The sequence below is a fragment of the Malaclemys terrapin genome, chromosome 24 (genome assembly GCF_027887155.1).
Source record: "Malaclemys terrapin pileata isolate rMalTer1 chromosome 24, rMalTer1.hap1, whole genome shotgun sequence".
In the NCBI taxonomy this organism is placed as follows: domain Eukaryota; kingdom Metazoa; phylum Chordata; order Testudines; family Emydidae; genus Malaclemys; species Malaclemys terrapin.
Genome location: NC_071528.1, coordinates 16,367,750 through 16,395,663, shown reverse-complemented (window position 1 = coordinate 16,395,663; position 27,914 = coordinate 16,367,750). Strand labels below are relative to the sequence as shown.

At 41.6% G+C, this 27,914-nt stretch overlaps 1 protein-coding gene across 2 annotated transcripts; it reads left to right on the top strand.

The window, feature by feature from the left end:
- Positions 1–33: 33 nt before the first annotated feature.
- Positions 34–27,690, top strand: PGPEP1 (pyroglutamyl-peptidase I). 2 transcript variants are annotated; one of them, XM_054013562.1, is made up of 6 exons: positions 47–84; positions 3,277–3,329; positions 11,176–11,320; positions 15,242–15,358; positions 17,839–18,071; positions 19,989–27,690. In XM_054013562.1, the coding sequence occupies exons 3-6, from the start codon at positions 11,315–11,317 to the stop codon at positions 20,179–20,181; spliced, it is 549 nt and encodes a 182-aa protein (XP_053869537.1). In that variant the 5' UTR covers positions 47–84; positions 3,277–3,329; positions 11,176–11,314; the 3' UTR covers positions 20,182–27,690. The 2 variants fall into 2 exon arrangements, with proteins under 2 accessions (XP_053869536.1, XP_053869537.1); XM_054013561.1 differs by lacking the exon at positions 11,176–11,320 and having other exon boundaries at positions 34–84.
- Positions 27,691–27,914: the final 224 nt, after the last annotated feature.

Genomic DNA, 27,914 nt, shown 5'->3' with positions numbered 1-27,914 from the left:
GGCGGCTCCCAGTCACTCTCCGGGCGGCCGCGGGCAGGGTCGGAGCCGAGATGGAGCCTCCCCGGCGGCCGGTGGTGGTGACGGGTAAGCGCGGGGCAGGCGGAGCGCTTCTCCAGCCCGGCTCGCGGGGGAGCTCCGGGGCTGAGGCGAGGTGGGGGCTCTGGGGTGGTGAGGGGGGGTTGGTGGAGCTGGGGGGGTGAGGTGGGGGCTCTGGGGTGGTGAGGGGGGTTTGGTGGAGCTGGGGGGCTGAGGCGAGGTGTTGGGATTTGGGGTAGTGAGGGGGATTGGTGGAGCTGGGGGGAGCCTGGGGGGCTGAGGTGAGGTGGGGGGATTTGGGGTGGTGAGGGGGGGTTGGTGGAGCTGGGGGGTGAGGCGAGGTGGGGGGATTTGGGGTGGTGAGGGGGGTTTGGTGGAGCTGGGGGGCTGGGGCGAGGTGTCGGGATTTGGGATGGTGAGGGGGATTGGTGGGGCTGAGGTGAGGTGGGGGATTGGTGGAGCTGGGGGGAGCCTGGGGGGGTGAGGTGAGGTGGGGGGATTTGGGGTGGTGAGGGGAGCCCGGGTGGGTGGGGGAAGCCTAGGGCACAGGGGCTGTCCACTGGAGGGCAGGAGGCTGCCTGGGCAGTCCAGTCCTGCCGCTTTCTCAGCTGGGGGGTGGCCCTCACTTTTCCAGCCTGGGCTCCCTGCTCAGGGTCTTGCTGCAGGTTTGGGGAGCAGGGGGAATAATCTTGTGAATTACAAGTAAATTCACCCAAAGCAGCATGGGGAGCTCTGGAAAGCTGGTGAGTGTGAAGAGACGTTTACACCCGGGCATGCGATCCACTGGGGAAATGAAGCCAAAAGTTTTACCAAAATAACTGTGCCTAGGAGAGTAAAGTGGAAGCAAGTGAAGGAATGAAAGGCCCTTACATAGCAGGCGAGAGCTTGTCAGAGTCTTTTCCTAAGTTACAAAGGGGAGGGTAGCTTGATTTGTGGGGAAGGCAGCTCTGTGACAAATGAGGAACTCGATGAAACTATTCAGTGCTCCCTGTGCAGCTGAAGTTGAGATTGTTTGCCTTGGGAAGGTAGGGGAAGTGGTAAGGAGTTTTGTTGATGCACTGGAGTGATTTGAATTGGAGGCAAGTGTTTCTACAAGGTATCTTTACAGAGATCTGGGAAGGTGGCAGTTTGGCTTTGTCAACCCAGCCAGTGTATGCAGTGAAGTGTCAGCATCCACCACTCATCGATTCCTTGATCAAAGGCCTAAAAAGAAAAGTTGTGTTGGTAAAGTTTCCACGTCTTGCAGCACTTTCTGCTTTGGTCCTACACATCTATGGAGTCCAGTTTTGACAGTCAGACGTTAACTTGCCTTAGACCCATGTTTACCACTGGGGTAATCTGTGTACAGCTGTCATGTTCACTTTTTAAACTCTTTCTAAAAGTCTGGGAAATTATATTTCTTCCGCCTCCTTCTGTTGGCGATATGCACTCCGCAGGTGTGTGTGTATATATACTTTTTATTGTGTAGAACTGTTTAAAGAGAGAATTCCATAAAGATCTTTGCAGCTGGTGGCAGCTGTTTTAGTGCTAATTAGCCTTGGAGGAGGCCCCTTCAGTGTGGATGTCAGAGAAGTCCTGAACATGCTCAGTTGAGTTATCTTCCATAAAGGACATAGGACAAGAGAAGGAATCCCCGTACACCTTGTATAGTGGGTCAGAAGAGGAAAAGGCCAGTGTGGCCTGTGTGGGGAACAGACACAGAATCACGAGTGCTAAGCTACACTGTGAGCACCTTTAGAATTGCCACTGAGCAGGGAATTTGGTTTGTAGCTGGACTTGTTACAGAACTCAAGAAATGCAACAGTCTGGATTATGAAATGTTTCTGGTCATCTTTGGATAGTAGTTTCTTTTAGAGTGTCATTGAGTTGACTGATGAAATGATTTGTCAGCATTGTGCTGCGTTTCACTATTTGCTGGTATGCTACTGTCTGTTAACCTTTATCTTATGGAGGTTAGACCTGCATGAATAGGACACCTTCATGTCAGTCTTGTGGAAAGCTTAACGAGATTTTTTTTTTTTTTTTTTTTTGAGAACTGAAATGTGAGTTTGACACTGGTTAGATTATATATGGGGTTTTTTTTGTTTGTTTTTTTTAATAGAATTTCTGTTTGAGCGCAGAGAGAGCTAATTACTAGTATAGCTGTATACAATATAACCTGAAACCTATTGATAGCAAACTGAATACTATCATAATAATGACAACGTTTTTTATACCCCTATGGCATTTCCTTTAGCTGAACAAGACTTCTTGTGTGTTTTCACAAGCACTCTAGGGTCACAAATCAATTCTGAAAGTTAATTTAAACCATAGTGGTATAACTTTGCATGCAACTGGATTGCCTAACTTTTGTGGTGGTATAAGAGTGAGGAAATGCTTGCTCAGTAAAAACTATTGAGGGTTACTAGTTAACCATAAGTTATTCATTAGAAAATTTAGACTCCATGCAAGTATTTTGTATAGAAATATCATAACCTTTGGTGCTTATTTGTACAGGGACCACCAGCAGTATTCTGTTTAGCTTCCTGTTAAAATATAACGATAATAATGGAAATCTTAATTAAGACTTGTTTAATAGAGAGGAGATACACTTAGCAGACCTACTAATTTGCTTATATATTTGTAGAGGGCTTTGTTGTGGATCTTATATCAGAGGGGTAGCCGTGTTAGTCTGAATCTGTAAAAAGCAACAGAGGGTCCTGTGGCACCTTTGAGACTAACAGAAGTACTGGGAGCATAAGCTTTCGTGGGTAAGAACCTCATCTGAAGAAGTGAGGTTCTTACCCACGAAAGCTTATGCTCCCAGTACTTCTGTTAGTCTCAAAGGTGCCACAGGACCCTCTGTTGTGGATCTTGACAGTTTTGGGACGGGATGATTTCAACTGGGAACGAAGAACAGAAAATTTGTAACTTTTTTAGGCTGTTTTTTTTTTCCCCCCAGACCATATCAGAAGAGGGAGGGAGTCTTTATTTAGACAACCTATTGAATCGGAATCTTCAATATTTTGGTCTATTTTTGATGTTATATTATGTAAATTGTATACTTTTGGATGGTGGAAAGGATTTGAGTACTTGGATGTAAACGAGCAAGAATTTGGTATTCAAAGAAATCATTGTATTGTCTATAAGTAGTTTCCCATGGGCACATTTAAAACAGAAAAGCACAAATCAGTTTGCACCTCTGTGTCCAGTCAAGCCTGTGGTAATGATTTCATCACTAAATCTTTATTTCTATTTCAGGGTTTGGCCCATTTGGAGAACATGCTGTTAACGCCAGCTGGATTGCAGTTCAGGTAACAACACAAATTAAAACACACGTGGCATGTTCAAAGAAAGTGCTGTGCTGATGTGTCCCCTTTTTTAAAAAAAAGTTAGAATTTGTGAATCTATTATAGAGCCTTGCAGAAATTGTTCCTGAAATTTATCAGTTGAGACCCACCCACCCTGATGATCAATCAGTTTATATATTTTATTCACTCATTTAAAAAATGAGTTCTGGACAAGTCAAATTTTGCAAGGCTGAGTTAATGTAGTTAAGCAAAACAAGGAATTCCCAGGATAACTCTAACATTGTAGAAGTTTTCCTGTTATCTTCCCCCACAGAGGGGAAAGAGGTAGATTTTTTTTTTTTTTATAATTCCTCAAAAATAACCTGAAATCTTCCTTGGTGGTTGCAGTGTGCAATGGAGTGAGCACAGGTTTTGGTTTAAGAAATGCATGAGTTCTGATCCCAGTTCTGCCATGAATAATGGCCTTGGGCAAGTCACCTAACCTCTGTGATTTCCCCATTGTGAATGAGGGTAACATATAACATCCCTGTGGAGACAGGTACAGAACAAGAATGGTTTTTAAAGCACTGCTATTTATTGATGAGGCACAAACTGCTCTCAGATCAAGTCATTACGTAGGACACTTATGCCATTCATCATCTGCATACCTTCATAAGCATGTGTTCTTACACTCCTCTCACTGTGTACTCTTACAACACCTGATATATTCACACTAGATGTCAGCAAGAAATCAAACTCTCGCTAACGGTGAATTAAGGTATTCTGCTTGTTTTGCAATATCCCATAACAGCGTTAATTTGTGACAGTACTACTGCATTATCCAAATTCTTTGTTATTGGAGACAGTTGACAAGTCAAGTGGAAGTTAGGGTTATATTTCAGTACGTTTGCCCAAGGAATTAGACCTGTTTTTCTCACCAAGTCCCCATTCGCCTCAGTGTTCTGGGACTAATGTATTCTTCAGAATGCTTTTAAATTAAATCACAAACTAAAATCAATTATAGCCAACTAATGGAGGGCTGGCCAGATGTTTGATGCCCTGCATTGTTATAAGGAGATCAGACCTTTGGTTCCTTGAACTGTTGGGGCTGGATGTACTTCTGAGAGAGGGTTCATTCAACTTCAGGTTGTAGAAAAGATAGGCTGTGTATAGAAAAACTTCAGTTATTATAATTTGATGTTAGATGGTAGGGCTGACTGGTCCTTGTCAGTTTATCGTTGGCATAGAGACAGTTATCCCTAATAAAGGTAGCTTGTTATGGGGGGCAGAGGCTGAATAATGGGGATCTGGGATGAGAGCGAACAGAATTGGTGGCCACTGTTCTGTGGCTTGTAGTAAAAGTAAATACATAATCTGGGTTAAGGGAAGAGACTAGTTAACATCCCCCCAATCCCTCAGTTTAAGGCACTGGTGATTGTGATCAGTTCCATTGTTGATAGGCAGAGTAATCATGTACATTTTATTAGAGAATCTTTTTAATGTAGTTTAAATTTGTTCTGAATATTTAAAACTATCCTTTGAGTTTTACACACACATTGCTGAGTTATAACTGTACATGTGCCGGCTGTACTATAAGCCTGTTCTTTGACAAGATTTTTTTAATTACTTGTGGTAGATTGTGACTAAAAACCTTAAACTTAAACTTTCAACCAATGTGTAGGGGATTTGCATTTCCCAACTCTATTCCAGTCCTGAGAGGCCCAGACAAAAAAGGAACAGCATGTCTTTGAACACATGCAAGTTAGGCATTGTGCGAGTTTCAGACAGGGGACTTCATGGAGCTGAGTGGACACAAAGACATGTGTCTGAGTTTCTGAATCCCAGACAGTGTGATCTGCATTTTAATAGAAGAAAAATCAATTAAACAATCTTTGTAAATCCTCCCTAGCTTTAGGGCTAAGCTAGTTCTGGTTTATTACATCTTTTATTATCCTGCATCCTGAGGATTTAAAAATTCTGTTTTTCTTCTTTCCATTTCCCCCCCCCCCCTTTTTTTTTTTGGTATGTTTGTGTGTTAAAGACAAATATGATGATTTTTTTTCTCAGAATGCAGTGACTTTCTAATATGTTCACTCGGTCTTGAAAGCTAAATTATTGCTTACGTTTGGTAGAATATGGATATCTTGACACTAGTCACTGCAGCATTTGAATAGTGCTAAGACTTTTAATTGTTTTGTGCTTTTGTATGCACAGGGAAAGGCTGATCCTTTAAATAAGATTATAGGACAGAAATTAGACACTAGACCATATGTATATATGCCTTTTAAGAGTAGTAACGTAGACTCTATGTGTTTTTTTTTCCAAAATGCGTATTTTTGTTTAATGTCTTGAGACTTCATTTAAAAACCTGCTTTCTATGAAATAGAGGACTGATGTCCATGTATATAGAACACTCTGTATGTACTAAATTGTTTGAATATTTAATGTTTGGATTTTTTTAGTTTCTCACTTTGCGTGAGAGGTGAAGGCAAAGTTTCATTCAAGGGAGCTTTAAAAAAACAACATTGACATAATTTTCCTGTTTACTTAAACATACTGGCTTTTTTCCCTGGTATAAAAGTCTGTTTTCTGTACAGATCAGCTTAGACACAGGTGTGCCCTATGGACTGTGAAGCTAATTGGCTCCTGGATCCATCCCATTGAAGTGTTTCTGGCTGAGCTGGAGGACGAGAAGAAGGGTCAGAGTGCGTTTTGACATTACTAGGGACAATTGCTGTCAGCGTGTCTAGACAGACCTGATAAGGATATTAAAGGCTCACAAAGAGGTCCATTGTTGAGGGGTCAGGGAATGGGTCAAACATGTTTTTTTTTTTTATTTGTCAGGTATACAAGGCTGTAGATAATAAGTTGTCTGGGGGCCAAAGGACATTTTTATTATTGAATAGAAGTGTGTGTGTGCTATCTGGTAAAATGTTAGTTGTGAATTTGTAAAACTACATTTAATAGAAATGCGGATAGAGAGCAGAGAAGTTGGCCTTTAAATGCTTCCAGCTGCAAGTTACCGCCTGGAGCATTCAGTCTAACATATAGGGTTGAGTGAGAGGTGCAGTATGGCACATCTCATAATTGTTGAGACTCAGCGTCTAGTATCTTTCCATACTCTTAGAGAGAATTCCTAGGTGTTAGACTTATTTCAGTATTTCTTTAATATTCTGTAATTACTTATTTCATTGATGCACCAAGTAAAATACCTAAAATTTTGAAAGTAATTAGTGTAAAGAAGATGTGATGAAACATTACTTAACATCCGTCTCTAGTAACAAATGTCTGCATGCTTCAGACGCTAATCAATACAACAAACCTTTAATATCAGACTTGCCTTCAAAGCTACAGCAAGTGATTTATCACTGTTCTGCTCAGACTTTCATGGACCAGCAGGTCTGACTCTTATCTTTTCTGGCTCTGTTAGTAATCTTGTTTGGCAGCCGGGGGGAGGCGCAGTGTCCGTCTGTTCATCCATACAAGCGTAAATTTTCTCCATGTGCCTAGAACTCCAATAAAGGAAGCGACAGCATTGATAACTAGAGAGAAACTAGGGTGACGTTAAATGTTGACAGTCAGGTTACAATATAGGGGAAATACTGCTTTATAATACAGCAGTCTCTCTATAAACTTCACAGTTAATGTTTACACTAGCTTCCTATTACTGGCCAGATGATTCAAATGCTTCTCGACCCACGTTTTCCCAAAGAAACCAATCTACCTGAAATTTTACATGCTTCATCTCGTTCCCTCGTTAGAATTTTTCTGGAATGTTTGGTAATGATCAGAAAAGGAGTTGTAAAGTTAAGGAGCTTTGAAAACTTTCCTAAGGTATTATGGCTCACGTCTCTAAAATGGCTTGGCCTAAAAAGTCCAGGAAGAGTTTAGAGCTTCATAAGAGCTGTCAGAGTAGCACTTCCCTGCTGGGGGCCCTATATGCTAAGGTGCTCACTCAAAAACCCTTATTAAAGAGTTTGGTTAAGACCCAAACAATATTGCTGTCTTTATTTAAAAGAAACCAGACATTTTAATGTTGGGTTTTTTAAGTGTAGAAATAAACAAGGTATCCAGCCTGCTCCTTGCTGACATATAATCCTTCATTCACTTTACCTGGCCCAGTTTACAGAGTTTTCTCAAGCACAGCTTTGCTCTTGAAAACTTGCAAGAAATATTCAAGGATTAAGATGAATTACTAGGCATTGTTGAAAACAGGATTTTATAATCTCAGTAATTTATCTTTAACTTTGTGTATATTTTTGCAAATTTTAGGGGCAAAGCTGTTTGAGTGGACTGTGTAAATTAATGGGTTGTTTCCAGAGATATTAATGTTTGGGTTTTTTACGAAGTGTAGAACTTTTTGAAAGTAATATTTGTTTGAGTGTTAGAGACCGCACTGAAACACGCGTTTAGCCTTAATGCTTTAACTTTCTGTCTGTCTGAAAATAATTCCTTGAATACACGCGATTCAGTCGGCGGAGAAGGTTAACTTTTGTTTAAATGGCAGGAAGCAAAGGGCCATGATTTTAAAAGCAGTTAACAATTTTTAGCTTCCCACAAGAGGCACCATCTAAATGGGACTCGTTTCAAGAATACTCTGACCACTCACCCTCTTGCCCATTTAAGGGATTTCAAGTCAGGCACACAGAATCGATATTCACTTGTGAAAGTCTGGGCCAGCAGTCTTATTCAAAGCATGTTTTAGACCTAGCCCCAAATGTGACAGCAGCGTGAGTGCATAGAAAAACTTTTTTTTAAAAAGTGCACACTTCATAAAATGGAAAAGTTTGCAATTATACTTGGGGAGCAAAAGAGATTTTTTTTTTTTTTAAAGTACCCTACAGAATAAGGCCTGGAACCTCCACAAGGGTCTGCCCTCATTGCTCTGATTGCAGCATCAGGAACTAAAACAGCAAAAGAGAGTAAAAGATTTTGGAGAGTGAAACTGCTAAATATGTTCTTGTATACTTATCCTTAAATGTGTAACCCATCTGTTTGAGAGCAGGTTGGTGTAAGAACAACAGTGTGGACTCCTGAAAACAATTAAAATAATAGCTCTTGGACTGTGAGTTGAAACTTATTTTCTTGACATGTAACTCCTACTCTGACACTAATTGGAGTTAGCAGTATAAGATCTTGGCAAGAGTAGAATTGCACTCTTTAATTGATACCCATCTGCAGAAAAGCACCGGAATAGATGTTTTTAACAGTGTATCAACTTTTGAAAATCTAAGGACCTAAAAAGTCAGTAATCTTTCCATGCAAAATACAGGATCAGCGATTAAAAACAGATGTGGTACAAAGTATCTCACTACTTGTAATTGTGTTCCAAAAGAAATACACTGGTCACCTCATTCTTGGGCTGGTGGAGGAGGAAGAAGGACCTAAAGCGAAAGTTCTGGGATGCTGATGACTTGTCTGTCTGTCCTCTTGTTATTTAAGAGCAATGGGTAACATTATCAAAAGTGCCTAAACCTGTGTCCTTAGGAGAAAGATGTGTATTCTTAACTCTAGCTAATGAGATAAAGTCCCAGTACTGACAAGGCAGCTTGTAGACAGGTTTCAGAGTGGTAGCCGTTTTAGTCTGTATCAGCAAAAACAAGGAGTCCTTGTGGCACTTTATTAGTCTCTAAAGTGCCACAAGGACTCCTTGTTGTTAAGGCAGCTTGTAGTTACCCTTCAACTCAGGTGGGACCTCATGCAAACTACGAACTATCTTGTCTGCACTAGTTTTGTTCCTCGAGGTAGCTAACTTGAGTTACGAGCACTGACTTTTTCCAAATGAAGATGCTGCTTAAGTCCTACTGAAAGTCAGTTGGATTCTGAAGACCCTTAGCAGCTTCTGAAAATGCTCCCCAGTGTAATCTGTGGTAAGGCTCCTAAACCCAACGTACAGTATAGGTTTGGAGCTCAGCTTTTGAGCTTGCTTATGTAAATCTCTGCCTTTTTTCAGAGGCTTCAAATCTTGTGTGTGTTTCCCTCCCTACAGTTCTCAGGATGTTTGGGGTTTGAGGGCTCTGGAATTGATGGTTTCACTCCTGATGAGCCAGTTCCATTCTGGCTAAACTGTTAAAGTCTGACATACCATATGAGCAAGCACCTGACTGAAATCTTGCTGGTAAGACTGGAATGCATCAAAACAGAGGTGACAGCAGAAGAGCAAGAGAGAAAAGAGGCCAAACTAGTGTGTTTGGCAATTGACCATAGAGTAAACTAGATGAATGGAGATACTGCGTTATGAACAATTTCCACTATAAAAGTAATCCTACAACTATGAGAGCTGGAAAACAGGCAAGACCTTATGCTGGGTTTGGAGAGAATTTTCAGTACAAGCTGTATTGAAACAATACTATTCTCTATTCTTTCTTCTTTCATTGAAGCTTTCATCCTCCCCCTTCCCTAATTAACCTCAAAGAAGTCTCTGGCCAGGGGTCCAACTGGCAGTTGCAGAGTTTCCCCCAAAGGTTTAAAAGAAACTAGCCCGAGCACACTTTTATTTTCTATTCTTATGAATCCCCTTGGAAAACATCTCCTAACTTCAACTTGATAGTGTCTTAAACTACAAGAATGTAGGCTGAACATTATGCTACCAAATAAATGCAACTTCTGGGGTGCATGGTGATACCTTGCACTACCTGCATACTCCACCCTTTACTAAAATATTGGGTGAACTGGAAACAATACAGATTTCAGATGTGAGGATTCCTTCCAACCCCCCTCCTCTCTTTTTGATTCACATAATGAATAGTGCAAGTGTTAATGCTCAATGCCCACTCCTCATGGCACCAAACTCAGAAAAGCGCCTCTGCCGGGGCATAATCGGTGACTACACGGGAACTGCTGGAATTGACACTGATAGAACCACTTCAGAATAACGTACGGAATCCATGCTGGTGGTGCGACTTCTGCCTTCCCGGCCCTGGCTTTGGATGCCACTGAACACGCTGGAAATGGGCCGAGCTTCCAAAGGAATTTCACAGCTGCCTAGATCAAGAGACCACAACTCATTGATCTGCCTTAATGAAACCAAACACAACTCCAATGGAAAAGTTTAGTAACCACCTGCTCTTTGAGGGAACACGCCCTCGAAGAGACAGGTTCAGTATCCCATGCTCCATTGAGGTACTGGAGAAAAGACACTAAGGCAAACTGGGACCCCTTTACCCGCGCTGGCCACATATACGTTGGAAAGAAGAAACAAGTGGAGAGTGCCTAGTGTCGAAGAAAAACCCATTTGTCCCTTCTAAACCGCAGAAGCTGCTCAAGGCCTCTTTAGCCAGGTAATCCTAAGACCCTGTAATGCTGTTGGGGTCAGCAAGGCCAGTGGTGACCTGCAGAGTAAGTGTAAATCACAAGGTAAAGAGAAGCTTGGGGGCAACTTGAACTTGCACGCTCAGCTTCTCCAAGGTTTTCAACTAACGGTTAGAAAAAAGTAACTTGCTAGCTGGGGCTCATTGCCTTCTCCTAGATGTGCACAATCCTCTCTTGTGTACCTGACAAGCCTACTCTGAGGAACACTAAATTATCCATTTCCATCCCTGCCCCAAATTTCTAATGTCCTGGACGTTTTGCATAGAGCCACTTCTGTGTATCACTTTGGAAATAACTAAGACCAGACTAGCGCCCCGATTCTCTGCTGATTGAATTGAGACGGTTTTAGTATCGACAGAGTTCCCAATGTATGTCTTCAGTCAGCATGGATCTCTCACTTAACCAATTGTATACACAGGAAGAAGCAAGCAATGACCTGCAAGAGGTGCAATAGATCCCTACAGCCATTTGGAGTATTGTTTGGCACAAAGCCAGTGATCTTCAACTCTGTGAATGTCTATATGTGATAAAACTGTATTCTTTATTTGTATTACCATAGCACCTTGGAGCCCTAGTCATGGACCAGGATCCTGTGGTGCTAGGCGCTGTACACACACAGGACCCACAGGAGTTTGCAATCCAACTCTAAGACAAGAGACGACAGATGGATACAGACACGCTGGGAGTACAAATAAAGAATGAGTGTGAGTGTTGTTGCACTTCACCCTGTAGCTGTCCTGGCTATCTGGGTTTCCAACTTTCATAATATCCCGAGGTAAATGATCAAGGCTGTATTTCTAAGCCTTAATATTTAAAATCACCAAAGTCAGTCCCTTTCTTCCTTTAGTAGTTCACGAAGCATGTGGAGGATGCAGTTACCCTGTGCACTTGCATACAAGTTTTAATACTGATATCTTAATACATGAATAAAGAATTCAATGAAGTGGTGCAACTTTGAAGAATCAGTTATTACTAGGATGTTGCAAAAAGTAGCCATAAATTATAGTGCCGTATTACTCTCTCCCAAACTACTAAAGCCTCCATGTACTAAGCTGCTCTTGGGGGGCCTCATTGAGTTGCTCCCACAGGTTTAGTGTCTTTGTGCTTCAAACCAAGTAGTGTGGTACTCAAAAATTCTCCCTGCCTCTGGGCATTTGGGAAGGTTAGTGTGTCTCTGGTGTCTGGATTTAGTTACAGTCTGCTGTCTGGCTTCTGTTTGTCTGATTAAGATTGTCATAGGACAGAAAGTTTTGACTACAGCAGAAAGTCTAGTCCTGCATTTGAATAAATAGATTAAATTCAACTGAATTTAATGTTTTATTTTAGAATATTTATTTCACCTTGCAGATGAGTGAGGGTCTAACTTTTTTTTTTAAATATTTAAGCAGTCACTTTATTTTGCTGCACAGAGGGTATAAATCAGGGGTTCTCAAACTGGGGGTCGGGACCCCTCAGAGGGTTGCGAGGTTATTATATGGAGGGTCGCGAGCTGTCAGCCTCCACCCCAACCCACGCTTTGCCTCCAGCATTTATAATGGTGTTAAATAGATACACATTAAAAACACTTTTGTAAGGGGGGTCACACTCAGAGGCTTTGTGTGAAAGGGGTCACCAGTACAAAAGTCTGAGAACCCCTGGTATAAATTCTGTAAAATTTCATGACTGCATACATGTTTGTATTCTGGGCCATTAATCTTGGCTAAAATTATAATCCAGTTACTCTAAATTCAGAAGATGGGACTCTAGCCAGCTGTCCAGTTCAGCAACAATGCTGATTCTCTGTGGGTTTGTGGAAATATAATTTCATTGATTTGCAGTAAACCTACAAATCCTACGGAAGTATGGAAAACACCCTTCTGCGTGCTCCGAAAACTAATTCCATAGCCAGCAGATGGAACTCCTTTTTTTAAAAAACGCATTTCAGTGCGTTGTCGTCTTTTTTGAATTGCACACTTTGTATGTGGAAAAAACAATTCATTTTTGTAGTGCCCAGATAAGCACAAAGCAACCACTTTTATTTGCTGAACTCCAATACTCCTCCCACACACAACCCAAAATGCACAACTTTGATATGGTGAGAAGTGAATACCACAACGGTAGTCAGTGAAGTCACATTCTACCTTTGCATTTCAAAAACAGTTAAATAACCACCATGGTTAGAATGTTTTTGAACATGTTAACTTATGAGTAAAGGGGTATTCACTGTAGCTTCTGGGGAACTCCAACTCTACCAGCCGCTCAGATTCCCGTTTAAAATATGTATACGTCCCACAACACACACACTGTGTAGCTGTCTTAAGCAAACCTGTATAAAATTCAGTGCAACGAGTCAAAAGCTGTGCAAATCGTGATGTTTATTCTTTTTATAAACATGTCAAAAGGGATACATTTACAATGCACTAAATGATAAAATAAATGGACTTAATACTCACTTATCCTAATATTTTATTTAACCTATCAAACCAAAATATATTGAAACAGCAGGGCCCTCTGAAACAATACCTGTTAAAGCAAAAGGGTTATTAAAGTGTTAGTGCAATCAGGATATTGGTTTTTATGGGTTCTCTATTGTCCCAAACACTGTTGGGACAAACATGACAACATCCCTTCAGGCCACTCGGTATCCAGATGATGATCAGAGGAGGAGGATGGCTTTGTCTTTAAAACTCTGCTAGGTGTCCAGTGAATTGGATTCTACTTAGCATGCTAAGTGAATTGCTCAAGGTTGCGTATCGCTGCATGAGTTTTCCAGTCTGTAAAATGGGGACCTTACTTCCCTTCCACGTGTCACAGGTGGGTTTGTGAGACTGAATTAACAGTTAGTAAAGCGCTGGGATTTTTGAGTGAAAGATGCTGTAGAAGTACAAGCAAAACATTACTTAAAGTGGTCCCATGGCCCAGGTCTGGTTACATATAGAGGAGTCATATACCAAGAGGATGGGCATACACCTTGTCTGTTTGCCTTGGAGTAACACTAATTGTTGTCATACCCACTGATTGAATGGGGGGGACTGTATGTAGCCCTTCATGCTTATGGGAGGGCGACGGTGGAAATTTAATGCACACTAACACTTGTTGTATGTGTATTGATTGGTTAGGCGCCTGTGGGATGTGTGTTTTACAGCTCTCGCTTAGTGGACTGGGGGAAAGATACATACCTGAAATCCTAAAGTAAATGACAATTGTTTCCTTCAAGTGTTGAATGTCAGTGTTTTGGCTCAAGCACTTCCATGTATCTTATGCTCCAAGATTTTATTTTTAAATGCTCCTAAAGGGTATATTCTCTGTTGTTGTACTATCTAATCCTACTGCACAAAGTGACCAGTTTCCCACTTGTATTATTTAATTTAATCATCTGGGAAACTAGTTCCTGTCGCATTTAGCCACAGTGCTCTTAAGTTTTCTGCTTGTCTTGCTCTGATGGCTTGGGACACTGCTTCCCAGTGCAGCAGGATATATTTCCTAGCTAGCTATCTTCTCTTGAGCTGAACATTCTCTACTTTAACACAATATCATTTTAGCTCGTGATAAGCATGCCACAGAACTGCCACTTTCACTTTGTGTAGGAAAAAATGTGATGCTGGATGTCTTTCCAGCTGAAATTCAGTTAGTGTCCAAATATTTAAAATAGTCAGAGGGGACTCTTTTAGCCAATATTTTTAAAAGAGGACGTGACTTATTGCAGTATTTGAATCAGAAATTAAAAGTTGCTGTTGCAACATTAAGTACAAATATGCTGGATAGTACAGTATAGGTAAAGCCATCAAATGAAACTCCTTTTCCATTTTGGAGTTGAAGGCTGTATTTTTGATCCTGCCAAAGTGAAAGTAAAACCCACAAATATACTGAGTAATCTGTACTGATGCGGCTTCAGTTTTCCATATGAGGAGTTTTGTAATTCCCTATAAAGATTAACAAAAAGGCAATCTGCCTGCTGCTACTTTTAGCTAGAGATGAGAGTTGCTGACCTTTTTACATGCAGGCAAGCATGAAAACTTGCATATTCTTTCTTCCTATGTAGGATGACCAGAAAGGCTTAGACTTCTTCTGTGAAGAGAATTATCTGTGGTGCTTTCCATGTATAACACAAACCACTTGAAAGAAGCAAGATGTCATTACATATTCTTTAAGATAATATAGCTAAGAAAAATGGCACAGACATGAAGTTGATTTTTTGATGGGGGGCACTGTCTGCAACCTTTCCAGGTTTAACTAAGGAATGTAACTTTCTGTATGATAAACGGTCCTATCCGTGGATTTTTAATATTGTTTATGGAAAGATCATCTTTTCTCACTGTCCCTTGAGCCCAGTTGTGGCTGCTTTCCCCCGCCCAGCTCACTGCTATGGAGAGAGCCTCTCCTCGGGGCAGGTGCAAGGCTTGCTTGGGAATGCTGCATCACTTCTAAAAATGGCCAGCAGAGGAGGAATAGAAATGTCATTTCTTTTCTCTCACTTTAACTTGGGAGGAGAACCACCATGAGGTTTCCAGTCCCCATCTGTCCAGAGCCAAGGAAGCCAGTCTGAGCTTTCTCGTGCATAAAGCACGCTTGAAGACTGGCCCAGCAATAGACTTTCCAGCATAAATGTCTGATCTCTTGATATTTACTTTTTTTCCTGTTCTTAGGAGCTGGAGAAGCTGGGCTTGGGAGATGGTGTGGATCTGTATGTATATGAAATCCCAGTTGAATACCAAACAGTACAAAGACTAATTCCCGCATTGTGGAAAAAACACAGTCCACAAGTGAGTAAAATGCAAAGCAAGATGGAACAGATGATAGTAAACTGATGGATCCTTACAACCATGGGCTGATGTTCCTAATGCAAAGTCAGACTTCTGACGTATGATTAAAATGTTGATGATTTGACAGATCTTTCCTTTTGACAGAAACTTGTGAATTTGGACAATTATACAGCTTAAAATAACTAGAACCCTGGTTAGTAGTGTCAGTTCCCGAATCCCTGCACCATTGATGTCTACATACCCTCCTTGAGGGTGGCCCGCTTTGGTCTCAAGCCTCAAGCCGTCACTGTTCTCAGGGCGGAATTCTGCAACTGCTCCTGGGCTGCAGATCCTTGCAATTCATTAATCACCTCCACAGATCTGACTTCAGCTCGTCATTTGCAGTTCCATTCTCTCAGGGGCAATGACAAAGCGATCCAGGGATTAGCCAACTTTCATAAAGCCAAGTACTGTTCAGAACGAAATCATTTGGGAGAAAACACATCTGAAAAACAAACCGGTTATATGCATGCCTGCCCTACCAGGTGATCACCCATCTTTCACATGGAAGGCCTAGTATCAGAGGGGTAGCCATGTTAGTCTGGATCTGTAAAAAGCAACAAAGTCCTGTGGCACCTTTAAGACTGATAGACGTATAGGAGCATGAGCTTTCGTGGGTGAATGCCCACTTCGTCGGATGCATGTAATGGAAATTTCCAGGGGCAGGTATAAATATGCTGGCAAGAATCAGTCTGGAGATAACGAGGTTAGTTCAATCAGGGGGGGTGAGATCATCTGCTAGCAGTTGAAGTGTGAACACCAAGGGAGGAGAAACTGCTTCTGTAGTTGGCTAGCCATTCACAGTCTTTGTTTAATCCTGATCTGATGGTGTCAAATTTGCAAATGAACTGGAGCTCAGCAGTTTCTCTTTGGAGTCTGGTCCTGAAGTTTTTTTGCTGTAAGATGGCTACCTTTACATCTGCTATTGTGTGGCCAGGGAGGTTGAAGTGTTCTCCTACAGGTTTTTGTATATTGCCATTCCTGATATCTGACTTGTGTCCATTTATCCTCTTGCGTAGTGACTGTCCAGTTTGGCCAATGTACATAGCAGAGGGGCATTGCTGGCACATGATGGCATATATAACATTGGTGGACGTGCAGATGAATGAACAGGTGATATTGTAGCTGATCTGGTTAGGTCCTGTGATGGTGGTGTTGGTGTAGATAAGACCATCACAGGACCTAACCAGATCAGCTACAACATCAGATCAGGATTAAACAAAGACTGCGAATGGCTAGCCAACTAGCCACAGGACTCTCTGCTGCTTTTTATGGAAGGCCTAGTAGGTTCTAAAATACTGCAGGTCCTCCCGCATGACCTGATTCTGTTGGACATACCTTCATGCCCGTCAGTTCACAAGTAGTGCCTGTGGCCCTCTGCCCAGGCCGTAGTTGACATCCTGCACAGCTCCAAGTCCTTTCTCTGTTAGTCGGAGTGCTATTTCTCAGGGGATGAAATGCCACAAGCGTTGCCACCTGCTCTGTTTCAGCATTGGGAATTTTTATTAATTACACCCCAGTACTTTGGTTGCTTTAGGAAACCTCCTATATCTTACCCATTTAGCCAGGAATGCCTTCACTAGGCAGCCCATAAAGAAACATAGAACATTTATAAAGTCAATAAAGAGGCCTTTGGATAGTCCATGGTTTCCAAAGCATCGCTTTTGTTTGAAGAATTCTACACCTCAAAATAGAGAGCCCTGCCCATCAGATGTGCTTGCTGGGCAGGCATCGAAAAGGGCTGGCTAGGGGGTAGGCACCTCAGGGCTAACCTGTGCCAACTTGGCTCTTCCAGTAGCAAGCTTCTCCTGAGCAGATTCTGCCATTCATGCCAACCTTCCTTTTGCCTGGTGTGAAATAAAACTGTCACTAGGAGCTGGACAGACACAAGTGGAATCGTTTCACATTGGACCCAAGACTTCATTGGCTTATGAGCTACGGTAGAATCTCAGAGTTACAAACACCTCGTGAACGGCGGTTGTCATAACTCCGAACATGACATTATGGTTCTTTCAAAAGCTGACATCTGAACATTGACTTAATCCCACTTTTTCTTCTGCACAGTAAAGTTTCAAATGCTGCTTTTAACCATTTTAATTTAAATGAAGCAAGCACAGAAACAGTTTCCTTTCTTTGTCAAATCTTCTTCTTTTTTTTTTTTAAGTAGTAGTTTACAGTTAGCACAGCACTATATTTGGTGGGGGTTTTGGGGGGTGGTGGGGGGGGGCTGTCTGCTGCTGCTGCCTGATTACATACTTCCGGTTTCAAACGAAGTGTGTGGCTGACTGGTCAGTTCGCAACTCTGAGGTTCTACTGGAACTCTCTAGTTTTTTAATGTGGCCCCATCAGCATAGCATTAGAATGCCCCCAGGGTTACTGTCTTCCCTCCCACCACCCTAATTTTAGCTAGCTCTAATTTGTTTTGTTTTTTTTCTTTGCAGTTGGTGGTTCATGTGGGTGTATCAGGTATGGCTACAACCGTAACATTGGAAAAATGTGGGCATAACGTAGGATACAAAGGCTTAGACAACTGCCGTTTCTGTCCAGGCTCTCAGTGTTGTGTAGAAGGTGGCCCAGAATGCATCGATTCGATTATTGACATGGATGCAGTTTGCAGGAGAGTCTCAACCCTGGGACTTGATGTCACGGTTACTATATCCAAGGATGCTGGCAGGTATGGGATCACAGTGATCAGTGGTGTATGTTCCATTTGTGCTAAACTAATGGGGATGACAGAGTTCCTGGGCCTCTCACTTCTAATGGGGTCATCACTTCCATCCCGCCCCACAGGGAGTGGGGGCAGGGAAAGAACTCCTAATTTGTCTTTTAAAATGACTTTAATTTTATCTGGGTCCATAAAGAGAAAATGTCATACTCCTAGGCCAGTGGTTATTGCATGGTGTCACTAGAAGATAGAGGTAAGATTGTTCAGATGCCCTAACTGTATTTCCATTTCTTCATTTTAAGTTTTAACCTTAACTGTGAATTTCCTAGGAGTATAATTGGAACATCACTGTAATGTAATTTGGGGTAAAATACTGATATGTGCTCTCAACCGTAACTCCATTTTAACAGTTTTTGTCTGAAGCATCGGAACTGGACTTGTTTTCTATTGTTGCGTTAATGAAAAAGAAACTAACAAGAATGTTTATCTGGAAGCCTTGCAACAGTTGTTGCTATCACTAGGTTTATGCCAGAAAATTATCCACCATTCACAGACCACACAAAGCCCCTGGGCTGGAACTGAGATGCATTAAAATGTTGTAGTAGCCAGATATGTTGCATGCAACCAAAGGCTCTTATCACCACTGTTTTTTTTTGTCTGTGGGATGTATTGGGGCACTTACCTTGTGTTTCCTGGAAGTCCACTTAGATAATTATCACAATGTTCTTATTGTGGGAGTAGGGTTTCCGAAACTGGGTTAAACCAAAAACTGCAATCTGGCTGCAGCAGAAACAGCTATCATGTGGTTTTGCTTTACTGTTAAACATTGTCATGACTTTTTCCCAGAATAGCAAAAATAACTCCTTCATTTTAACAAAATATATTCAGAGAACTTCTGAAATATTTGTTTGAAGTGACTTTTGAAATATCTGCAGCTGTATCTTTAGCTGCATTTTGATATTCTCCACTTCAGCTTTCCTTACAGAAGGCAAAGCTATAAACTCTTCAATGTTTGCATGCTTCCTCTCCCCCCTCCCCCAACCCCCGTTTAAGTATTCCAAAGATAGGGATGGTCTGGAGTGTAGGGCCCTAGCCTGGAATTTGTGGGATCTGAGTTCAGTACCCTCTTCTGCCACAGGCTTCCCATGTGACCTTAGGCAAGTCCCTTAGTCTGTCTGTACCACGGTTCCCCATCTGAACGATGGGGATAACAGCCCTGCCGCCCATGGGTGTCGACAAGATAAATACACTAGACGAAAGCGCTTGTGGGCACTTTTTGTCTTCCTTAATTAGAAACATGCTAATTTTTCTCATGTCTATCAGTTATCTAAAATAGAACTCTGAGCCCACAGAAATGCTTAGGAACAGATTGTCTGCAGAGCAGAGGAATGCTTTAACCCTTTCTATGAAATTATTACTTAAATCTAAAGTGTTACACTGAAGGTTAGCAATCAACTATGCCTCTTGGGCCTCCCTTATTTCAATGTGTGTGTCTTTCTCAGTTGGTACCATTCTAACCCACTCTGCACAGCTGTAAGTAACTACACATGGTGTAGGATAGCGGAGAATTGGGTCTTTTGTATTTGTGACATCCTGCTATCCTAATAAAGGCCATCTCCTTAATATTCTTTAGGTAAAGCAGCTACCAAAGTGATGTTTTTGCTGTCTGGGGTGAAGTTGTTTGGTGCTTTAGAACAGCTGGCATGGGAATGATATGAGAGGCTCTGAAACCTGTTTCTTTGCTGCAGTGACAATAACTGAAGCCAATACAGGATTAATTTAACCATTCTTTTCTCTTCTGTAACAGTTTTCCCATTCTAATTGGCAGAAGCCATTGGTGCTGGGCTTCCCACGCTCAATTTTATTCATATCAGTTTTCTCACGGTACTTGTTGCCTATCACTAAATAAACTTTTTTTAATTACAGATATCTCTGTGATTTCACTTACTATACTTCCTTATACCAGAGCCATGGCAGGTCTGCATTTGTTCATGTGCCTCCACTGGGAAAACCATATACTGCAGAACAGCTGGGCCGGGCACTACAGGCTATCATAGAAGAAATGCTTGATGTTTTGAAGCATTCTGAAGGCAAAATCAATTGTCGCCATGAACACTGAAGCTGGGCAAAACTCCTACCACTGTTGCACTTCCAAAATCTTCCCCACTACTAAGTACTGGGGAAGCAGCCTGTCTGAAATGTACAGAAAAAGAATCAGAGACTACAGAATGAAAGTTAATTCCACTTCCAGCAACTCTGTGACCTTCTTTTCTTCCTGTGTGAATTTCACCTTAAACAAGAAAGTATTTCAAGTCTTTCTTTTAAACCACCTGCAACTACTTATTTCCTGAAGTGGCTGAAAAATGTGTGCTGTGTTTCCTACAGAGGATCTCTGTAAATCAAGTGACCGCTATTGAGCAGTCTAATACAGTGCAGATGGAAAAGTTTACACCTGAAGTCAGAGTTCGTGTGCAGGGAATTGATAATACCAACTTCTGATTAAAGTCCTTAGTTTAAAAGATTTGCTGATTTTAAAAAAAATTAATAGGTTTTAATGTAAAATTATAGCTATAAGCAGTTGGCATAGAAGATTGTGGGCTTATTTGGGTTTTAAACAGTTCTTGTTTGGGATGGAGAGTCATTTATAATTGTTTTAGAGGGGCACTGAATATTTTTTGCCAGTCCTAAAATACCCGTGCATTAGTGTGGACTCCTGTTAAGACTTTAATAGTGCTGCAAACAGAAGGGGGTACATGGTTTTTATTTCTCATGTTGGGGAGTACTTGAGACACCCAACCTACACCAAATATTTCTGAAAAATGATTTTTATTGTGCTCTTAATACCACCTTCCTTGCTCAGATTAACCATATACCTCCTTTACGAAACACATTGTTTCATATGTGTATAAAATAAAACTTATAGCGGTTGGAAAAGCTTTGCTAGTGACCACTGTTTCCACAGGGGTCTCTTTTCCCAGAACCTCAATGCTAGAGTTTACCCTGCCCCCGTACCTTAAAAACAACTCGGTACTCTTTTTCCTTCTTTTTTTATTGTAAATGTTTGTTCTGTTTCGGGATTGGAGGAAGAATAACATTTAAGGACTTGTCCGCACAGTGCGGCAAAGCACTCTAGCGGCTTGTGCTCCAGCTGTCCCTTGAAGACCCTGCTGGTACGCTCTAACAGGTTCCTAGTGCGCGTTGACGGAATCCTGCTTCAACACTGAATTCATACACAGCACGTTAAAGTGCTTTACAAATCACACCTCTCTAGAGTGCTTTAGCGTGCCATGTAGACAAGCCCTGAATTAAATATTAAGTTAGAGTCTTGGCTTATTATAGACATAAATATGCCAAAATGTGAGTGAAAGGCAACCCCGCCCCACAGCTAGCAGGCATTCAGCCTCACCCACTACCACCCCTGCTGCAGACCCAGAGTTGCAATGATCTTGTTTACTCTGTGCTGAGCTCGGTGTTGGTGCTTCTCCTGGGGCACCGGGAAGGAATGACCAGAAGGTACCACGGCTTCCATTATTATCTGTATTGTCTCTGAGGCCCCCATTGGGCTCCACTGGGCTAGGTGCTGTACACATCCACACACTGGTTCCTGCTGCAAAGAGACTCCTGCAGCTCTGATTTTCAGTCCTATGCCTCAGTTCCCAGCCAAAGTATCAGAACTCCTCTAGTGGCCTACAGCCAGGAGAAAAGCAATCTGATTCTCCACTGCCTTGCCTTTCTGGCCATTATCTACACCAGTGCAAACCAATTCTGATCCATCTACACTAGGAAAATCAGGACCCAGGGTTCTCTGCTGGGGTCACTCACCCCAGTGATAGCAAACATGCACTTTTCTGACTGGCCCGTTCTAGTCTCAAAACCAAGTGTAGGGGCCATGATGCATCAGGGGCAAGTACATGCCCCCATTCTAGCTGCAGTCTCTTGGGCAGCAAAACTTTCCGCACGGGCGGTGTTGTGGGCCTGGTCCCATTCTATAAGTTTTTAAGAAAGCCCTTCTCAACATGTATAAACTGAACCTTGTGTTTTAAAATTTCACTCCAAAGGGGCATTTCTGGATGGCCTCCAGGTGCCCTCTGTGTGGTGAGATGATCTCCTTCGTAACACTGAGGCTAGGTCTGACGTACTGCTTGCTCAGCAGACTTTCCAAATGCAGCACTTGGAAAGACGGGTCTCGTGTTCTAGCCAAGATTCAAAAAGGTCTTTGAACCAGTAGTGTGTGACCTTGACTCTAAATTGTGATGTAAGGGGAAGGTGCGTCATGCCACAACAAAAGTAGCGGTTAAATTGGCACTAGCTAGCATGTCTTGTTAGGGAGCCATTTAAATAAGAACGTATGTGACTAGTTCTAATACTTTTACTAAAATAGATATTAAACTACGTTTTGAAACCTGTTAGAAATATCTTTAACTGTTTTAAGTTCTCTAATTATGAATGATTCTACTAGAGTATCTCTCAATGAGAGCTGCCACTTCCCACCAGGAAGTCTAGCGACAAAGAGAATACATTTGAATGCATGAGAGCGGTTGGAGACTTCTGCAGTTTTGTTAAGGCAACTCTTTTGTTTGGGAAGCTAGTGCATGGAGATGTTCAGGTATACTTTTGGGTTACTTAAGATTGATTTTCTGTGGAAATATCTCCCATGTTTTCTTCACCGCTTTTCTGATTGATAGAACTTGCTTTAAAATTCAATGTACAGTCTCTCCTGTGCTCTAAATGCAGAGTAGCACTTCTTTGTCCGGCTTTCAGCAGGCAGGTCAGATCACAATTTCCTGTTTAGTAATTTATTATATTTAATATTTTGTTTAAATATTGGTGATTTTACTCATTCTTGCAAATAGTGGAGGTAATGATCTTGTAGCTTTCCCTTTCATTGGTAAGCAGTTCTGATCATCAAAATGCATCTTAACTGCTGAACCTCTTCAAAAGAGAAGTGTGTGTGTGTGTGTGTGTGTGTATAGCTATATTCCATTAAATATAGCAGCTGACTTACATAATTTCTGAAACCATTTAATTTCCACTTTAAAAAGATTCCTGGCTATGAACAAAATGGAAGCAGAGCTTCACAGCTGAGTGAGATAGAATGACCATAGAGTTGAAATTCCGCGGGATGGTCTCATAAAGGGCTGCAGATCAACAACCACATGTTCCTTGTAGTGTATGGCCCCAGAAAGTCACAGGTGAGGCTGCCCCTAAACAGAGAAGCTAAAGCGCAGCTTGTCTGCAGAACTTTTTATTGGTTCATGTTGGCAGATATCTGCTTATGTGGGCCACCTGTCTGCTGAACATTCCTCCTAATTCAGTAAGGGAAGTCTGTCTAGCAGCTCTGATCCTCTGGATCGTTGGCCAGTTTTACATCTCATTTTGGTCAACATTTCCAGTTCTGAATTGGACACTCTGTCAACATCTTCCTGTTGAATGTTCGTTGTAACTTTGAGTGCAGATAGTCCTTAAGGAGTTTGCAGATGGTCAGCCTCAGAGCCCCCTACTAGTGTTGATACTGCACCATGCTCCGTGGAATCCACTCGAGCTTAGGAATGGATTATACTGTATAGAACTGTAGAAGGAGGAGCGTACAGTTCTGTGAACGGAGAAAGTAGGAGGGAAGTGTCGTCTTCATTCAGGATTCGTCTGCTCAGTCAGTGGAATCTCCCCAGCCAGGCACCCTTTCAGAAGTGCATTTTGGGTCCCTTCCCACAATCCTCCTTTGAGGGGAAAAACTTCATTGATTTCTGAGAATGGGAGCGTGGGATGTGAGCTCTGAATGTCAGTGTCAAAGTTCATATTTCTACTAATATGCTTCACTTTGTTGTGAGCAGTGTTTTTAATTGTTTGCATTTTCTCAGTCTGCTTTTGTAAAGCTTCATGAGATCGGTTTTATTTGCTAGAAAATATAATTTATTTTATCATCTTTTGTTTTGAGAATAAGTAGTTGATCGCCTCTTTAAAGAGCTGGTGTCTCGTTTTATTAGTGAACTTTTGTATAGTGATTTTTTTTAATTGTGACATTAAACTCATTTTATTTAAATCTGACCTAAATTAAATACTTCTGGTTTTTTTTTTTTGCTGATTTTTTTTTTTTAATTTAAACTCATTAACTCATGTGTTCTCTATTATAGACCTATTTTGTTTGGAATTATACCATAAAAATGGTCAAAAACTTTAGTTACTGTCTTGTGTAATATTTGCTGCCTGCTTCATCCTCTGTTCATTAATAAATAGAACTTTGCCTGGGAGACTCATTGCCAGCTACAGAATTTTTCAAACTAGCAAGTAAATGTGGAAACCCAAAAAATGAGTTAGTTAAAATTATGATACCTATAACTAGTACACCTTGTAAAATATGTGAAATTCTAGTCAGTCATTGCAGCACTGTCTGTATTAGGGTGACCAGACAGCAAATGTGAAAAATTGGGATGAGGGTGGGGGGTAATAGGAACCTATATAAGAAAAAGACCCCAAAATTGGGATTGTCCCTATAAAATCAGGACATATGATCACCCTAGACTGTGTTAACACTTTGCTGAGAAACTGGGTGAGAGAGCTTGGTGGATTTTGTTTTAATGAGAGAGAAGGTTTGTAGAATGGGAGAGAGAACTAGGGAGATTTTGTTATGTTGGTCAAGGTGTCTTTATGTCCTCACAGCTTGGGGGAGGTAAGGAGTTGGTGACATACTTATGGATGAGACTCAGTTGTTTCAGTTAATAAACACTATGGAGGATTTTTGAGAAACTCCAGATGCGCTCAGACTGCTTCAGGGATGGTGACCATAGTGGCAGGAGAAATTAAGCTTGAATAAAAACGTGGTAATAGCCATTATGAATCAGGGAAGAGAAGTACTGCTGACTCTGAACTTGAAGGCTTCTCTGAAAATAAGGACTTGGGAGCCACGGTGGGTGTACTAGTGAAGACCTGCCCAAGGCTCAGCAGCTATTTGTGCTTGAGTGCATTTGAAAAAAGGACCATGAAATACGAGGAAGAAAATATATATCTATGGTTCACATTTATGTGGAGTATTGTGCAGCATTGGCTGCCTCCTCTGGAAAGATTGAAAAAGGTAATGAAGATGGTTAGAGGTATTGAGCAGGGTTGTGACGCGAGACTGCAAAGACTAGAATTATTTAGCCTGGAAAGAACAATTTTACAAGGAGAGGACTTAGTTGAGGGTGTTCAAAATTCTAAGACTTAGTGAAATTAAAGGGAGCACATTTACAATGGGAAAAAAATTAATACCACTTTATGCAGCTCAGTGTTTGCAATTCATTGCTGCTGGTAGGCCTGGCTCTGTGGCCAGTATCACTGGTACTATGTAAACTAAGAATCCTAACCTTTAAACTGACTGCTTGCCAGCATCGAGAAGGGATTTGCATGACCGTGTGTGGAGGGTTGTCACTCTTCCTCTGAAGCATTGATATTGGCTGCTGCCAGGGTCTGATATATGACAACTTCTCTGTATCTACTTAGGATTTGTACTGTAAGTGCTTGGCTTATAATAAGTCAAGTAGAGAACTATAAATTGTCCCAAATGTAGCATTTAGACTTAAGTGATGTGGTGGTGTTTTTTTGTTGTTTGGTCTGCCCGATCTTCCACACAGTGTTACCTCTTGGTGCCTCACTCACCTGGCAAATAGTACCCCGGGCGCTGTCACACAGTGAATCCATGGTACCGCTGGGATAAGAACCCAGGAGCTTCCAGGCCTGGGTTCCAGCTGAGAGCACAGCCTCCTAGTATTTTTTTAAATGAAAAGTTAAAAAATAAATTAATCTCCTAAATGTGATAAAACACCAATAATCCTCCTACTATCTGAATGTGTAATTCAGTGAAACGTTACATGCAAACGTGTATATATGAACTGTAAAAAGGAATTGCAGTGCAAAGGGCTGGCTGGCCCCCAAGTGGGGAAAGGTTATGTGGAAAAGAGCGATTAATCTGCCAGGTGACAGCCTTCTTTAAAAGAGGAACCATCCCACGAAATAAACTCCCAACCTGACTGTATTCTGTCACCACCTGCCCAACGGTGGCCTGTGAATTGGTTTTAAATTGTAGCATAAGTGTTTTTAATCTTTCTAACCATGCATTTTTGTGCTACAGCATTGAGCTCCGTTAAGCGTTAGTTGTGTTAAAAACCAACGGTCCGGGGACAACAGAAGGGAGAGTAACAGGCACGTTTGTGTATTTTCATACATGGAGTTCAGTTTTAGGAATCATTCTGCAACAAGGATGTTGTAGCTGAATTCACAATAGCTCTAAATCCATTTGTGTTTCTCGAATGGGCTTCCATAGAGCAGCTTCCCTCCAAGCGCCTTAGACCCTTTCACTTCTGGTTTGTAGAAAGCTGGTTTACAGTAAAATACGGGGGCGGGGGGGTGATAGGGCTTCCTTCAATTTAGCTTATTCTAGGTTTCGTTATAGTTTCAAAACTTTATTGAAAAGCTTGCATAAAATGCCCCTAATTGCTCATTGTTATATATTGTAGAGTGTTGCATTGCATTTACCAGAAATCCTACCTAATATTTTGCAGTGAAGAAATGTCCTTTTTCCTTTCAAAACTAGTATTTGCAGCTTGACATAAATATCTGTCTTATCGGTGTAAAAATAAACAGCAGTGTCACTGCAGCTCCACAGCAGAAACAAAGCAATATTCAAAACAATTAAACCCACAGGATACTCTTGGGCTGTGTTGTTAATCCCTCACCCTATTGAAACATGGAGACTACCTCTATTTAAATAAATATTTTAAAACAAAATGAAAGGCACAAGGTGTCTTGCTGTAGACAAGAATTAAATATGGGAAATGAAATAAATTATACACTGAGCTGAAGTTAAACCCTGGGCTGTTTAAATACAGGCTCAGGTCTAGTATTGCACCAGCTTATTGAAATACCTGTGTTAACTTTGATTAAACAGGGAGTGCCTTTTCTTGGGCTTTGCTCCATGGGAATGCAGCCTGTTGGTGCATGGGGATAGATGAGCCATTTGCACGCGGGTTTGGAGGGAAGAAGCAAGATTGGACTCCTGTAACTGGGAGAAACCAGTGACCACGTGTCAGTGTCCCCTTTATCTGAGGGGACGTTCTATAGAAGCTCTGCATTGACCTGATCTCCTAAGACCTTACCAGAACACATCCAGGCCTAGTAAGGGAGAGCAGAGTACATGCTACTAAGTGCACTTGCGTGCACACAGCGTTCTTACTGTTCACTGGGCTTCAGCAGACTGGCTGAATTATTGGTCAGATTTCTTCAGATCATGTTCTCTTGTCCGGACGTCTCTTGTTTATGCATTTGCAGCATCACTCAGCCTTTCAAGATGGGCACTTTTGAACCTCCTCTGTTAATTGTGATCAGATAAACATTCTCCTTCCCCCTCTCCCCCCAAGTCTCTCAGGTGTGCTTATCAGGACTATTGGCGCTACAGTTATACATTTGTTGAGGCTTCTGTTTTTCTCAGTACTTTCTTGCAGTGCCTTGTAAAACCAAACAATCCAGTGTGTCATAAAAGGGCTGTGTTGTAATGACCAAACAATACCATACTTTCAGCTTGCCATTGCTAGACTGAACTCTGTAACTGGAAATTTAAAACGGATATGTCAAAAGTAAATAAAATGAGTTAATTCTTTGCTGTGGCGTGTTCTTTAACAAACCCTTCAGGAGCTTTCTCTGAGATGCCCTCTTGTATGGTTGGAATCACTTTGTTTTTAAACTTCCATTGCATAGCTTAGATTTTTGTGTAATCTTACAGGGAAGAGTGCTTGGAAGTATTATTGTGTGTGTGTGTGTGTGTGTGTGTGTGTGTACAGCAATATCTGTGCGCCCCATTGTTCTAGGCACTATGTAATGTGG

Excerpts from the sequence above, each read along its gene's own strand:
- PGPEP1 (XM_054013561.1), top strand. The coding sequence starts at position 51 with ATGGAGCCTCCCCGGCGGCCGGTGGTGGTGACGG. Across the intron at positions 3,330-15,241 it reads CCAGCTGGATTGCAGTTCAG|GAGCTGGAGAAGCTGGGCTT; the intron begins GTAACAACACAA and ends TCCTGTTCTTAG. Across the intron at positions 18,072-19,988 it reads ATATCCAAGGATGCTGGCAG|ATATCTCTGTGATTTCACTT; the intron begins GTATGGGATCAC and ends TTTTAATTACAG.